At 38.5% G+C, this 17,516-nt stretch overlaps 1 protein-coding gene across 3 annotated transcripts in view; it reads left to right on the top strand.

The window, feature by feature from the left end:
* LOC150077402 (liprin-beta-1-like) overlaps positions 1-17,516 on the top strand; it is a 400,264-nt gene that overhangs the window by 239,635 nt on the left and 143,113 nt on the right. For all 3 annotated transcript variants that reach the window (XM_090386092.1, XM_090386090.1, XM_090386091.1), the window contains exon 9: positions 16,658-16,891. In XM_090386092.1, coding sequence (XP_090242218.1) covers positions 16,658-16,891 — 234 coding nt within the window. The remainder of the gene's footprint in view (positions 1-16,657; positions 16,892-17,516) is intronic.

The raw sequence follows: 17,516 nt of genomic DNA, 5'->3' as shown, positions 1-17,516 counted from the left end.
AACTAAGAAATATTGTTCAAGGTTTAGGCCTAAATGGTTGTCAGATGGACTAATGAGACATGTGGCAGAGAAGAAAAATGCATGGGATACATACAAATTAATGGTTGACATGGAAGCCTATGATAGATATAAGTTGGTCTGTAACCAAGTCACAAAGGAGATTAGGCAGGCAAAGGCAGACTACGAAAAATCCTTGGCAAAGGATGCAAAGAAAAACAGAAAGGAGTTCTTTACATACTTGAACTCGAGAAGGAAAGGGATGAATCAGATTGGTCCACTGGATATTGATGGTTCAACAGTTGAGGATCCTGCTCAGGTGGCTAACAATCTAAACGAGTATTTTGCATCTACATTCACGCATGAGGAGTTATTCAGGAAGGAGAATGATGTAGGTAAAGTAAACATTGGCAGTGAGCTGGATGATTTTGTAATAACTGAGAGGAAAGTGGAGGAGAGATTGTTGAGGATAAACATAAAAAAGGCACCTGGGGTGGATGGGATCTATCCAGTTATATTAAAGGAGGCAGCAAAGGAAGTATGCAAACCCCTAGCCATAATTATGAGAGCTTCTTTGGACTCAGGGGAGGTACCCATAGACTGGAGATGTGCAAATGTAACCCCAATTCACAAAGGAGGATCAAAGGCTGACACAAGTAATTATAGACCTGTTAGTTTAACTTCTGTTCCAGGTAAATTAATGGAGGCACTGGTTAAAGAAGCACTGCAGGATCATCTAGACAAGAATTCAGTTATAGCTCAGACGCAGCATGGTTTTGTTAAGGGCAGGTCTTGCCTGACCAATTTGATTGGATACTATGATGTAGTCACAAAAGAACTGGATGCAGGGAATAACTTTGATATTATATATTTGGATCTTAGAAAGGCTTTTGATACTGTTGCACATGGAAGACTGCTGCACAAATTGGAGCAGTGTGGCATTGGAGGCAAACTGCTGCTATGGATAAGGGGATGGTTGAGTGGCAGAAGACAGAGAGTGGTAATCAATGGACACTGCTCAACCTGGACTAATGTTATTAGTGGAGTTCCTCAAGGTTCAGTGTTGGGTCCATTGTTGTTTTCGGTGTTTATGAATGATATTGATGATGGGATATCAAGTTTAATGTCTAAGTTTGCAGATGATACAAAGGTTGGCAGGGTCGTTAAGGACACTACTGACGCTATGCTGCTGCAACAGGATCTGGAAAGGTTGAACAGATGGGCTGAGAGGTGGCAAATGAAGTTTAACATTGACAAATGTAAAGTACTACATATGGGTAACAGTAACCCCAGAGCAATGTATCAACTCTGCGGTACTACACTGACAGTGGTGGAGAATGAAAAGGACCTGGGGGTAATTGTGCAGGCAGATATGAAGTTCTCTGAGCAGTGCAGACGAGCTGCAAGAGTAGCTCATGGTGTCTTGTCAATGATATACAGGAATTTTTCTAGCAGGGATAAGGAGGTGATCATTCCCTTGTATAAGGCAATGGTTAGGCCACATCTTGAGTACTGTATACAGGTCTGGAGGCCTCATTTCAAGAAGGATGTAGAGCTGCTGGAACGGGTACAGAGAAGGGCAACAAGATTAGTAAATGGAACAAAGGGTTGCTCTTACGAAGAAAGGCTTAAGTTTTGCAAATTACAGAGTCTGGAGACTAGGCACCGGCGAGGTGATCTGATAGAGGTGTATAAGGCTTTGAATGGTTTGAGCATGCTCAATGCCAATGGGATTCTTCATCTTTCTCAGAATAATCACCTCAGAGGGCATAAATTCAAATTGAGGAAGGACGGATGTCGGATAGATGTGCGGAAATTTGCCTTTGGCCAGCGGGCGGTTGGTTGGTGGAACCGACTTCCATCACTTGTTGTTGAAGTTGATAGCCTAAACAAATTTAAAGCTCAACTGGACAGGTATTTCGAACGAACGGAGGGGTGAAATGGGAGTGGTGTGTTTTTTTTTTTTTTTTTTTGGCTGATGCTGAATAACTTGCTTTCTTGCATCATATGCCTCTACTAATGCTATTGCTATCCTACAACTGTCTTTCCACAATTTGAATTTATGCCCTCTTAGGTGATTATTCTGAGCAAGAGGAAGAATCCCATCAGCATTGAGTATGCTCAAACCATTTAAGGCTTTATACACCTCAATCAGATCACCTCGCAGGTGCCTAGTCTCCAGACACTGTAATCTGCAAAACGTAAGCCTTTCTTTGTAAGAGCAACCCTTTGTTCCATTCACTAATCTTGTTGCCCTTCTCTGTACTCGTTCCAACAGCTCTACATCTTTCTTAAAATGAGGCTTCCGGACCTGTATACAGTACTCAAGGTGTGGCCTGACCATTGCCTTATACAAGGGGATAATTACCTCCTTGACAAGACACCATGAGCTACTCTTTCAGAACGTCTGCACTGCTCAGAAAACTTTATATCTGCCTGCACAATTACCCTCAGGTCCTTTTCATTCTCTACCACTGTCAGTGTAGTACCACAGAGTTTGTACGTATGTTACTCTGGGATTACTGCTTAAGCTAACAGGTCTGCAGTTACTCATCTTGCCTTTTGATCCCACTTTATGAATTGGTGATATGTTCGCACTTCTCCAGTCCATAGGGACTTCTTCTGTATCCAAGGATGTTCTCGTAATTATGGCTAAGGGTTTGCTTACCTCCTTTGCTACCTTCCTTAATATAACTGGATGGATTCCTTCTGTCACCAGGTGCCTTTTTTATGCCCATCCTCAACAATTTTTAATCCATTTTCCTTTCAGTTATCATGAAGTCTTTAACTCCTCGTTAGAGTCTGATAAACTTCTGGTATCCCCTAACCTAATGAATTCCTCATATGTGAATCTGGATGCAAAATGCCTATTCAATTTGTCTGCAACCTGAACATGGTCATCAATAGCTAATCCATAGACATCAAGTGGTCACAACTTGCAATGTTGTCGAAGTTGTACAAGTTGTTACAAATTGGAAAAGTTGCTGATAGTTACTTCTCTAATGGAGCCTTTCTCTTGTGGCTGTTCTCAGCCTCTCTCTCTCTTTTTTTTTTTTTTTTTTAATGAAACTCCCAAAAATAAGCAGTATTAGAACCTATAGTACTTGGTACCTTGCATGGCTTGAAGGTTGAGAAGTTGAAAGAAGATACTTTTGACATTAGACTTGAATTTCTGTAGATTCTAATTTTTTGGGAAATGCGTATGAAGGGAGGTTATTCCAGAAAACAGAAGTTGAAAAAAGCTGGTTCTCTGAGTTTGAAGGTGGACAGGAAATAATGCTGACTAGTTGTGGTGCGTGTGTGTGTGTGTGTGAGAGAGAGAGAGAGAGAGAGAGAGAGAGAGAGAGGAGTGGGAATTATACAAGCCAATTCAGAAGAACGGTGCCTGTGGAAGTATTTATAGAAAAGGCATGCAACAGAAACAGAACATCAATGAGACAAAGAGTGGAGAGACTCAGTTAGAGATGGATCATTAATTAACCTAATTGGTCTCTCTTTTTAATGGAATCTAGAATCCTGTGAGAGGTTTTGGGGTACTGCCCCAGATGTGGGAACAATATTCTGTGGTAGGGCAGATTTGCAATCGAGAGAAAACTCGATACCTAATTACAAAAAATAGCTGACAAACCATAAGATGGAAGCTTATTTATAAGACCTTTATGCCCGACACAGTCAAAAGCCTTTGAAATGTCAAGACCAACTGCGTGAGTTTCATTGTGAGTTTCAACTTTTCCATTGAATTTGGCCATAGATTGGTAACATAAACTTGTATATTACCAGTGGATCGACACCCATGGAATATATACTGGTGATCATGGATCAGATGGATAATTTCTAGAGAGTTTAGGAGTTAGTAGTTAATAGATTTCTACATAATTTAGAAAGAGTAGAAGTAAGTACAATGGGATGATAATTGGATCAGAGGGATTTGGCACTCTTTTAGAAACTGGTTGAATATGAACAAATTTCCAAGCAGAAGGGAAAACACTAGTTGAATAAGAAAGTGTAAAAAGGCAACAAAGAAGGAGTAAGCTCAGGAGCACAGGTTTTCAGAACAAGTGAAGGTATATCATCAGGACCTGATGCTTTCTTGGCTTTTTCAAAAATTCATCTGACATCCTTTTGGTGGAAGATCACAGGAGGCATTAAATGGAGTTTACTGAGAATGGTAGGAGGTGGTTTATGAATATCATCAATGCATGGGTGAGAAGAAAAGTAGGATTCTACACCTCAGCTTTATCTTTAGCTGAGGTGGCAATAGAACCCTTCGGTTTTGACAGGAGTGGGAATAGAGATGGGAAAAAGTTGCGGCCAATAGCTTCAGCAAGAGACCAGAATGCTGGACTACCATTTGTACTGGAAGCAAGTTTTATACTCTTAGCCTGCTCAAAATCTAGTTTGACTGATTAATAACTGCTTTACAATTGTTGCGAGCTTTGGTGTAGGCAGAAAATGAAACTGAAGATTTGGAAACAAGTCAATTAAGATATGCAACATTCTTCTCTTGAACAGACTTAGCACATTTATTGAAAACCATCTGATGTCAAAGGAGACTTTGACATCAGAAGATCTGAAACAGTAATCTGACTGAGAAAAAGAAGAAAAGAACTCTCATAGAACATCCCATTTTCCATATGTGTAATGCCAAAAAATTCATAGTTGAGAATGACTTCATTGGAGAAGAGATCATCAATTATGCTCTGAGGTGCATAGAACAGTGCTTCTCAAACTTTTTTGGATCACCGCCCCCTAAAAAAAAAGCCCTTGCCAGGGCTTTTTTTTTAGCCCACCAATATAAAGTTAAGCTAAATAACTGAAATGAATATTTGTCTGTTTGCCTCCAAAAAGATAAATGCAGCCCTGCATGTATGTGCATGAATTATAAAGAAAACTATTTACTGCACTTTATTCCTTCTTCGTTAAAAATTACAACTACATAAATAAAGTCAGTTATATAGTCACTTAAATTAAGTCATAAAAATTAAAGTTAATTACATAAATAAGTCATGATATTAATGGAAATAGTTAATTATATTTTAATATTTAATGCGATGGATGAGCTTGGTGGAGATTTTATTAGCTTATCAATATTAGGTTTAATATCTGTAAGTAGAAGTTGTAAATCGCCACATTTAACAACATCCAGACAATTTCTTTGTTTTGTCAGCAATTGAGATACAGCACTGAAACCGGTTTCGACTAGATATGATGTTGGAAAAGAAATAAGTAATTTTTTTACAATTCCCCACAATGCAGGATAATGGTCAGGGATTTTCTTTTGTAACCAAAATTCCTGATATGAATTTTGAAATTTTGGCTTCAGTTCAACTTTATTTTTTAACTCAATCAATTCTTCTTCTACAAAACATTCACTATCGTCATTATTTAAAAAAAGGATTTATAACCCAGTCTGGAATTTTCAAATTAAGGAGATCTTCGAACCTTTCCTGCATATCTCTGTGCAACATTTCTAGATGATTACAAAAAGTTAGTAGAGTTTAATCAGCTATTTTTTCATTTTTCTCTATTTCCAACAGATTTGGAAATGATACAATTCACGTCGTCCTACGTTGCGCATAAAAAGCTTTAATTTTGAAATAAATGCTGAAATTTGAGTTTTCGCCTTAATAAGAGTTACATCTTGTCCTTGTAAATGTAAGTTCATTGAGTTGAATCTATTAAATAAATCTGCAAGATAAGCAATATCAGTTTTCATTTTCTTGAGGTCATTACTAAGGTCGTTGTTCCTATTTTCAAAAAACTCGACAAAAGTATCAAAGAGTTCATAAAATCTGTTCAGACAGTTGCCTTTTGACAGCCATCAAACCTCGGAGTGAAATAGCAATCATTCAAAATCTTCACTGTTTTGATCACAAAGCTTTCAAAATATACGATCATTCAAAGAATATGCTTTAATTTTGTTTATAGCAGTAATAACAGTTTGTAGAGAATTGTGCAGTTGATCACCAAGTTTTTTCGCAACTAAATGCTGACATTAAATGACACAATGAACAGTAATAATATTTGGCACAGCATTTTTTAAATAAGCCATAAAACCCTTGTAACGGCCAACCATTGATGGTACTCCATCCGCCCCCTGTCACCCCCTTTCATGCCTATCGCCCCCCATGGATAATTCAAATGCCCCCCAGGGGGCGATATCGCCCACTTTGAGAAGCACTGACCTAGAGGATCACTCTCCTGGATCGTGTAGTTAAAAGAGTTGTTTGTGAGAGAAAGATAAAAGTATTCTAGTGGATACATGAACAATTAGTGCAAGGCCATTAGTAATTGCAAAAGCCTCAGCGCCTTGACCAGCTGAATCTGTGTGACTAGAAAACAGAATCTAGCTGGAGTAGTGAAAATTGAAATCTCCAAGGAAAATTACGTCACTGTTAGGTAAAGTTTTACTGAGAAAGTCAAGTTTCAGTGAGAAGTCAAAGAGTTCTAAGTGATTAGTGGAGTTGGGAGAATGATAGAGGTAACAGATGAATCTGACAGAATGGGGTAGAGTGATTTTAAGCAGAGAAGATCAAAATGAGGAGATTTCAAATTACAAAGTCTCTGACAGGGAATATCAGCATGGACATATATGCACAAATACCACCTTTGAAACGAAAGGAATCATACAATGAATAATTAGGACAGCTAAGATGAGGAGTGGTTGACTCAACTGATAATTAAGATTCTGTTCCAAATCATTGATTGATTGATTCAGCCGGTAATTGGGAACAGAATTAGTGGTCATGGTCTTAGTTCTAATTTCAGTGATATTGAGATTGGAACTGAGACCATGTATATTTGTGAAATGAATGAGGAAATGTTTGGGAGGTTTAGATTTTTTTGCAGATAAGTTTGCTCTAGTAGTTTGACTATTCATGGTGCATTCCATAGTAAAAAATGGTGGTCAAGACATTTTCTATGAAATAACGAAATTTTTATATATTGTATACATACGGCAAGAATATACTCAGCTCTTTGACATAACCTGGTCTTGACAGAGGCATCCCCTTATACACACTACTCATACTAACTCCAGCCACTATCTGGCAGAGTAGAGGCAGCGAGATTATACACTAGCTGATCCGGAAGCTTCCTATAAATTTACCAATAGGTTTATTCACACTGTTTTGGAGCTGTATCCTTGAAATGTAAGGAAGATTGGATCTTCCATGATGTCCATCATAACCTCAAAAGACATCAAATATACTGCCTGATTGAGGAGATGGGGGGTTACCAGAGCTTTCTTCTGTTTTCTTTTGGTGATTAAGCATCTGTTCCACCACTTTAAACCTCCAGTATTGCACCGGTTCATGAGTCACACACACTTTACACACTTCACTTCATATTTAAAATTTAACCATTAAATTCAGCTTAATATCATAAACTAATATCATGGTTAAGACATTTAAAATAGTATATGACTTCTTTGAAGATGCAAACAGCATTGTAAAGTCATGGCCTGTATTGGAAACAAATGTATATTCAAGATTGGTTTTGATGATGTAATAGATTGGAACAAATCCCAATTCAACCAAAGAGTGTCCTCTTGTCATTTTACATCATATCCTTGTATACTGCTGTTTTGCTGAAGGATACAAATCCATGTATACAACTGGCCTTAGATTATTTTATGGATCATATTGATATCTCTGTGGCAGAGTCATAATTCATATTCTAGGACTCCTTCAAAAAAGAGGTCAAGTTTTACCATGGGCAGTTTGCTGTACCCTCTGCTGACCAAAATTTTTGTACCAACTTGGCCCCACTAACACTGTTTTGGGTCAATGGAGCCATGGGATGCATTACAACATCTAGTCCTCTTTTGAGAATTTGAGCAACTTCCATAGCTCTACTAACTTCAAAATGGAAGTGGAGAGGAATTCTCAACTTACATTTCTAGACATCCTGTTAACCAGAAATCTTGATCCCATAGAAAATATGTTTATAGAAGTCTGCAAATACTGGAGTTTTCCTCAGCTTCAGGTCCTTCCAGCAGGAACTTAATGGCGGGATATATCAGAAAGATGGCTGACATTATCAGACCAAAAAAAGCCTTCAGAAAATACTCATGTTTCCATCCCATTTATTTCAGGTCAGTGAAAAAATTGCCATGTGGCTAGAGAACAAGAGATCTCAATTTATTTTTCTAGTTCCAAGTTGATCAAATGCAGGGTAAAATCCTCAATCCCAGAAGGCCCATATACTATATATAGTATGGATGCAGAATTGTATATCTGTGACAGCATGCAGGTGGTAATCTTATAAAAATAATTTTAATATCATTACCTTGTAACGATATTAAAATTTTTTTAAGCAAATTAGAGAGCTGTTTTACCAGTAATATAATAGTCGGTTCTAAAAATAATTTCATAATTTTTGCCTTGTACATCAGGCAAAAATTTGATTTCATCACCTTGTACATCAGGTGATGAAATCAAATCGTCACTCTGGCCTGATGATAGAATTTAATAAGAAATTCAGAAATATCAGCATTTTAATTTAGCTATTTAGGTCCATTTGGGTAAAAATATTTGTAAATAATTGATTAATAAAATCAGTAAATAATAAAAATTGATTCCATCTTAATAAATCTGATTTAAAACCTGTAACATGAAAAAGTGTACAGTATTTTCATTAAAACTAACTTATTCTTTCCATATAATGCCCTTTTAAAATGGTATTGGAATAGGGCATAACATTTCATTTGAGTAACCCCTAAACCTGATATAAAGCTCAGTTTGAGGGACTGTAATCTTACCACTTACACAATCTTACCACTTACACAATCTTACATGTACTCACCTACTTCACAACTGAAGAATAAAACTAAGAAAGTTTTTAAAGAAGACCATTAATACTCCAACTAGTATCCCCTTGATGGATGGAAACTTCAGTAATAGCTGGTAGATGACTCTCATCAACCGGTGAAATACCACCACTTTGCTTATTGGAGGCTTGAAGTGGTGGAACCCATGTTCAGTCTCCAGAGCTAAGTTCCGGTAAACCTTTCCTCCATCTCTTCCATCATGCAGCATGACTGATGACTTTTGAGGTTATGATTAACATCATGGTAAGTTCCAGTCTTCCTTACATTTCGAGGGTGCATCTCTAAAATGGTATTCGCAGGCTGGCCGCTAGTTAGTACACCGGACTGAACCTATTGGTAACTCTTTATGAGGCTTCCAGATCAGCTATTGTATAATCTTGCTAACTGTACTCTGCCAGATAGTGACTGGAGGGACATGTGGACATGTGTTTTTGTAAAGGGCGGAACCTAGAACGTGAGTTCAACTCCGCCTCGTATCTCTGTGAAGAACAGTATCACTACAAATGGGCCAGATGTGTGTGACGTCGGTTTGTGTGTATTGTGTGTGTGTGTTCTGTTGTTCTGTTCTGGCCTCTTGGCTACCCAGAAGCATCAGTCACCTGGACAGATGATTCTGGGTACTCGTCCACACCACGGGAAGGTGGGCCAGTCCCAATGGAGCACGTACTGTCTCGATGCGAGACTCTGAACCACCTGATGTTGCCAAAAGGTGGGCCAGATTTCTCTGGGGGCCCACTCCAGAGAGGGGAAAAAAATAAATAAATAAAATAAAAAATAATAAATAAAAACAAAATATATTTCCCGTGGTGCAAAATAAAAAAAAAATAAAATAAAATAAAATAATAATAATAAACAAATAAATAATTATAATAATTCCCCGTGGTGAAAAAGAAAATATATTAAATAAATAAATAAATAAAATAAGAAAAATAAAATAAATTCCCTGTGATGAAAGAAAAAAAAAAAAAAAAAAAGGGAGAGCTGTCTGGCACCAATGATAGTCCACATCCCAAATGTCAGAACAGAGCGCGAGTAATAAAAAAAAAAAATAAAAAAAATGAAGCTAAGTAAATGAAAAAAAAAAAAAAAAATAATAATAATTAAATAATTTTAATCCCACAGTGAAGAGGAAGATGTAAGTCGGGGTGCCAGCAGAGAGAGAGAAAAAAAAAAAAAAAAAAAAAAATGTGAGAGTGGTTATTTATCCTGCACAGAGGGAGAAAGAAGAAAAGGTGAGCCAAGGCTGCTCCTAGTTCCAGGACCCGGAACCAGTGCAGAACGCAGGTTAGAGGGGGAAAAAAAAAAAATAATAATAAATAAATAAAATAATACTAATAATAAAAAATAAAATAAAATAAATAAATAAATAAATTAAAAATAATTAAAGAGTAAATAAGTAATTTTAATCCCACACCCTGGCTACAGTGAAGAGAAAGATGTAAATCTGGTGCCAGCAGAGAGAGAATGAAAAAAAAAAAATGGGAGAGTGGTTATCTATCCTGCACAAAGTGAGAAAGAAGAAAAGGTGAGACAAAGCTGCTCCTAGTTCCAGAGCAGGACCCGGAAACAATGCAGAACGGAGGTTAGAAAAAAAAAAAAAAAAAATAGTCAGTAGAAGGGGTGACTTTCAGTTTGCAGTGGAATTGTTAATGATCGGCATTTCCACGTCGGTAATTGGCGATCAGTGTCCTCCTCCAGGCAAATACCTCAGCTGCAAAGGTCTGGAAGGCTTCAAGGTTGTTTTGGGTACATATCAGTTGATGCAGATCTGCTGGTGGGAAGTCCTGGATCTTATTCTGGAGACGGTTTCTGATGTCGTTGTAATGTACACACTCCAGAAGCAAGTGTTTCCAACTTTCACTTTGTCCACAAAAGCAGTAGGGAGTGTCGATGAGTCCCACTGTATGCAGTTTCTCATTTAGAGAACCGTGTCCGGTAATGAGAAAGGAAGATTCGAGGCTGGAGAACCATCGGGCGTTATTTTTAGTGGTTGCAAAGGTTACCTCCGGAAGAAAACTCCGAGTTACAACCCCTACAGTAGAAGAATCCCATCTGGTCTGCCATACATTGAAGAGTTTATTGAGACATCGAGATTTCTCCTGCTTTATATCCGTAGTTAGTGAGAGTTCTATATCTAGGATTGTTGCCGGAATACCTTTTTTAATTCGATAGCGGAGCCCCTTGTAGATTGTGTAAAGGTCGAGAGGGAGGGTGCCTGCTATAACTTGGAGAGCTGCTGTAGAGACTGTACGGCAGATTCGATGGGTCGCCAGTAACATAGCTCGTTATATAGAGTTTAGCTTTTCTTTCATCTTAATGATGGGAACTCTGTGAAACCAGACCCCGGCAGCATAGGTTACTATTGGGAGAAAGACAGTTTTATAATAAAGAAGAAGGGTTCGTTTTGATAGTCCCCACTCACTTCTTGAAGTCCGTATAATTGCGGCGGAGAACCTTTTGGTCTTGGAACTCAGATGCTGTAGATGGGGGAAGAAAGACAGGGGGTTGTCTATTACTACTCCCAGGACTTTTGTCTATTCTACGAAGGTTAGCTGGGTTCCGTTGATTTTGACCTGAGGAGGCCTTCATAAGTCGAGTCGGTTTTTAAACACCATCATCTTAGTTTTGGCAGGGTTGATTTGCAATTTGTTGATTGTTGTCCAGGTAGAGAGATGGTTGAGTACTCGCTGTGCTGTGGATTCGAGGGCTGCTCTGGAATGACCAGTGACCACGATGGTGAGGTCGTCGGCGAATGCTATGATTTTTGTTTTTTCAAAACTGTTACTGAGCCAGCTCTGAAGTACCATATTCCACACCAAGGGCCCCAGGACAGAGCCCTGGGGGCACCCACGGTGGATGGGTTTAAGGACTTGGCGATATTTTGACTTAACTACTATTGTATGTTGTGAGAAGTAGCTTCTGAACAGCCAGTAAAGTGACTGGAGGGAGTCCAAGTAGTGTGTATGCAGGGGGCATTGTCGAGGCCATGTTATGTCAAGGATCTGGGTATATTCTTACCACGTGTACGCCATAGCCAAAAATTTCATTACTTCATACAACACGTCCCCCCCACTTTTTCTTTCTATTGAATACACCATGAATTGTGAAACTAATAGAATAAGCTTATCTGTGAAAAGATCTAAACTTCCCAAACACTTCATAGTTCATTTCACAAATATACGTGATCTCAATTCTAATCTCAACGATGTCCATTTTCACTTGCAGTCTGCCAAACTCCATGTACTTTTTCTCACAGAATTTCAGTTATCGGTTGATTCAACCACTGCTCATCTCAGTTGCCCAAATTATTCGCTGTATGATTCCTTCCGCCTCAAAGGTGGTACTTGTGCCTATGTCCGTTCCGATATTCCCTGTCAGAGACTTGGTAATTTGGAATCTCCTCTTTTCGATCTTCTCTGGCTTAAAATCTCTCTACCTCATTGTGTCAAATTCATCTGTTGTCTTTACCATTCTTCCAACTCCACTAATCACTTGGAGCTCTTTGACTTCCTCTCTTTGCAACTTGACTTTCTCCAGTCCAACTTTCCTAACAGTGAGGTAATTTTCCTTGGTGATTTTAATGTTCACGACTCCAGATGGCTTCCGTTTTCTAGTCACACTGACCCAACTGGTCGAGATGCTAAGGCTTTTGCAATTACTAATGACATTAGCATTAGCATTAGCATTAGTAGAGGCATTTGATGCAAGAAAGCAAGCTTATGCAGCATCCGCCAAAAAAAAAAAAAAAAAAGTAACATAAATAAATAAAAATAACCACTTCCACTTCACCCCTCTGTTCGTTCGAAATACCTGTCCAGCTGAGCCTTAAACTTATTTAGGCTATCAACTTCCACGACAAGGGATGGAAGTCTGTTCCACCCACCAACCACCCGCTGGCTAAAGGCAAATTTCCGCACATCTATCCTACATCTGTCTTTCCTCAATTTGAATTTATGCCCTCTCAGGTGATTTTTCTGAGCTAGAGGAAGAATCCCATCAGCATTGAGCATGCTCAAACCATTCAAGGCTTTGTACACCTCTATCAGATCACCCCGCTGGTGCCTAGTTTCCAGACACTGTAATTTGCAAAACTTAAGCCTTTCTTCGTAAGAGAACCCCTTTGTCCCATTCACCAATCTAGTTGCCCTTCTCTGTACTCGTTCCAGCAGCTCTACATCCTTCCTGAAATGAGGCCTCCAGGCCTGTATACAGTACTCTAGGTGTGGCCTGACCATTGCCTTATACAAGGGAATAATCACCTCCTTATCCCTGCTAGAAAAATTCCTATATATCATTGACAATACACCATGAGCTACTCTTGCAGCTCGTCTGCACTGCTCAGAGAACTTCATATCTGCCTGCACCACCACCCCCAGGTCCCTTTCATTCTCTACCACTGTCAGTGTAGTACCACAGAGTTGATACGTTGCTCTGGGGTTGCTGTTTCCCATATGTAGTACTTTACATTTGTCAATGTTAAACTTCATTTGCCACCTCGAAGCCCATCTGCTCAACCTTTCCAAATCCTGTTGCAGCAGCATAGTGTCAGTAGTGTCCTTGACAACCCTGCCAACCTTCGTATCGTCTGCAAACTTGGACATTAAGCCTGATATACCATCATCAATATCATTTATAAATACAGAAAACAATAAAGGCCCCAATACTGAACCCTGAGGGACTCCACTAATAACATTAGTCCACGATGAGCAGTGTCCATTGATTACCACTCTCTGTCTTCTCCCCCTCAACCACCCCTTTATCCATAGCAGCAACTTGCCTCCAATGCCACACTGCTCCAATTTGTGCAGCAGTCTTCCATGTGCAACAGTATCAAAAGCCTTTCTAAGATCCAAGTATATAATATCAAAGTTATTCCCTGCATCCAGTTCTTTTGTGACTGCATCATAGTATCCAATCAAATTGGTCAGGCAAGACTTCCCCTTAACAAAACCATGCTGTGTCCTAACTATAACTGAAGTCTTGTCTAGATGATCCTGCAGTGCTTCTTTCACCAGTGCCTCCATTAATTTTCCGGGAACAGAAGTTAAAATCACAGGTCTATAATTACTTGTGTCAGCCTTTGATCCCCCTTTGTGAATTGGGGTCACATTTGCACAGATGACCTTGCACAGATTGTTCATTTACCTACAAGAATACCAGACAATCCTAACCATGCAGCCAATATGCTTGATCTTTTTCTCACAAACAACCCTTCTAAGTACACAGTCGAAGTGAGTGGTCCTTTAGGCACCTCTGATCACACTTGGTGATTGTCTCTTCTCCAATGGAGCCTTTATCTCATGGCTATTCCCAACCTCGGATTACTATTTCAAAACTTCTGATGTCAGCGTTTGCTCAGATCGTATCAGTGAAATTATTCTTTTAGGAACGGAATCCTTTATTCCACACTCCACTTTAAAATTTCGTCCTTTATCTAAACCTTTGTTTTCCAATAAATGTGCTAAGGCTGTTCAAGAGAAGAACGTTGCATATCGTAATTGACTTGTTTCCAAATCTTCAGTTTCATTTTCTGCCTATACCAAAGCTCGCAACCATTGTAAAGCAGTTATTAATCAGTCCAAACTAGATTTTGAACAGGCTAAGAGAAGAAAATTTTCTTCTTGCCCTAATGGTAGCCGAGCATTCTGATCTCTTGCAAAAGCTATTGGCTGCAACTTTTGCCCATCTCTGCTCCCACCTCTGTCAAAACCAGTTGGTTCTGTTGTCACTTCAGCCAAGGATAAAGCTGACCTGCTAGCATCCCATTTTTCTTCCAACTCCTATATTAATGATCTTGGTAAAACACCTCCGACCATTCCCAACACGGTCCATTCAATGCTTCCTGTGGTCTTCCGTCAAAAGAATGTCAGAAGGATTTTGACAAATCTTGATTCTAAGAAAGCTCCAGGTCCTGATGGTGTTTCTCCACTTGTTCTCAAAACCTGTGCTCTTGAACTTACTCCTGTTCTTTGCCGCCTTTTTTCACTTTCTTATTCCAAAGGTGTTTTCCTTCTGCTTGAAAATTTTCTTATATCCAGCCAGTTCCTAAAAAGGATGACAAATCACTCCCATCCAATTATCGAACCATTGCAATTATTTCTACTCTTTCTAAAGTAATGGAGAAATCAATTAAATGCCAGTTTTTAAACTAACTAGAAACCTTCTGTCTGATCAACGATAGCCAGTATGGATTTTGTCAGTGTCGATCTACTGGTGATATTCTGGCTTATGTTACCCATTTATGGACAAATTCAATGGAAAAGTTCAGTAAAACACAAGCAATTGCTCTTGACATCTCAAAGGCTTTCGATCGTATTTGGCATAAAGGTCTCCTAAACAAGCTTCCATCTTATGGTTTGCCAACTGTTTTTTGTAATTGGTTATCCAGTTTTCTTTCTCATCACTCATTAAGGGTGATGGTAGATGGCTCTCTGTCTTCTAACTTTTCCACTAATGCTGGGTCCCCCAAGGTTCAGTTCTTTCCCCGACTCTTTTTCTTTTGTATATTAATGACCTTCTTCCATCGATTGGAAATCCTATCCATAGTTTTGCCGATGATAGCACATTGCATTCTACTTTCCATTTTGAGAAACCTTGCCCTGCTCAATCAGTTTCAAATTCTCTGAATAACCGCTACCAATTCCTTAAATGCTGATCTCCAGATAATTCTCCACTGGGGCAAAGGCAACTTAGTTGATTTCAATCCTTCTAAAACTCAGTTTTGTCATATATCTCGCAAAAAGAATTCTTCTGCTCCTATGCTTATCTTTGGTGACACTCCAATTTCTAGGCAAAATGATATCTCTCTCTCTTTTGGGGATTGCCCTGAATTCTAATCTCTCTCTCTCTCTCTCTCTCTCTCTCTCTCTCTCTCTCTCTCTCTCTCTCTCTTTTTCTCTCTTGGCACAAGCACATTACAAATATTGCTTCCTCTGCATCTAAAGGACTTGGTTTTCTCTTTCGCTCTTGGTGTTACTTTTATTTCAAACAGCTGTTCACTCTGTACAAATCGCAAATCTACCACGGAATATTGTTCCCACATCTGGGGCGGTGCCCCCAAAACCTCTCTCAGGCTTCTAGATTCTATCGAGAAGAGGGCAGTTAGGTTAATTAATGACTTGTCTCTAACAGAGTCTCTCCACTCGCTGTCTCATAGGCGTATTGTTTCTGCTGCATGCCTTTTCTACAGATACTTCCATGGGCACGGTTCTTCTGAATTTGCTTCTATAATTCTCTTTCAAAACAGTCCGAACACATGCTGCCACCAACCAACATCCATTTACTGTCCAACTTCAAACTCACAGAACCAACTTTTTATCTTCCTCGTTTATTCATTCAACTGCCGTTTTCTGGAACAACCTTCCTTCATACATATTTCCTGAAAATTACAGTCTACAGAAGTTCAAGTCTAATGTCAACAAATATCTTCTTTCATCTTCTCAACCTCCAACCCAAGCATGGTACTAAGTATTATTGGTTCTAATACCTCTTGTGTTTGGGGTTTCATAAAAAGAATAAAAAATAAATTTTGGAAGGAAAATAATCTATCAAGAAATGTTGTGTGGGGGGAAAATAATAAGTCTTAGTAGTGTCGTTGCATCAGTGCTTTCCAAAATGTTCTTTCAAAATCAATGCAATATGGAAAACTATATACTGTTGAATATTGTTTTGGAGCCGATAGGTATAGAATATTTTCTTACACTTTGATGTTGAGATTCAAGAAAAATAAAATTAATCTGTTATGTCTGTAAGGAACTTTTAATTTAATTGATGGTTAGATAGGTAAAAGCAAAGCTCTCTAATCCATTTTGTAATTATATTCTTTTTAAGCAACTGTTGTTGGGGCCAAAAATAGTAGAAAAACCACCCCCAGTTCCTCGTCATTATGCAGTGTCTAGTTCTGCTCCAAATTCCACAGAATCACCTACAGCCTCTCAGCATAACAGAGATCTTTGTAAAGCAAGCCCTGGTCCCAGCAGTATCGCTTCGCCATTTGATAAAATGAACTTTTCAGTTAAAAGGTCAAATAGCGTTGAGAATATTAGCCATCCATTGCAACAAATCGTATGTATTGATACAAGTTAGTCCATATAGGTTATTTAAGATGTACTTATTTAGGATTATTAAAAAAAGAAATTTTCATAACATTTATTTCTGTAAGTAATATGTGCATTGTTTGAATGCATTGATGCCCAAAAACTCCACAGCATACCAAAGTTGTGAAATTTTTATCCACAAGAATAAATTTTTACTGTAGTAACTTCGTCACTATTTGCATTTATCTAATTCACTGTTCCTTGTTAAATGAGCAGTAAAGTGTTTACCAAAACTATGTCTGATGTTTTTTGTTAGTGTTCTCCATAACAGCATGGATCTCTGCTCTTAACTCTTGAATCAAATGTATTATTTTTCTAGTCATTTATGTATTTCTGTAAAAATATTCTCAGTAATTAAGATTGGTAGCAGGAGAAAGCTTCATCATGGCAAAGATATATATTACCTTCGTGTGTATTCCAAATATCTAAAGAACAGGAATGAAGTCATGTGGTGACTAGTCTTCGTACTGTCAGAAAAGAATACATTCATATTTCTACTCTCACAAAATGGATGCCATACTGTGATTTTTAAAGGATGAAGAGAAGAGACATTTCTTGAGGATTTTCTGGGGCTTGTTATTTATTGACATAGC

This window comes from Mastigoproctus giganteus, chromosome 12 (assembly GCF_048544385.1).
Source record: "Mastigoproctus giganteus isolate SK-2022 chromosome 12, ASM4854438v1, whole genome shotgun sequence".
Taxonomy (NCBI): domain Eukaryota; kingdom Metazoa; phylum Arthropoda; class Arachnida; order Uropygi; family Thelyphonidae; genus Mastigoproctus; species Mastigoproctus giganteus.
Note: the sequence above shows the minus strand (reverse complement) of the source record. Positions and strands in the feature narration are given on the sequence as shown.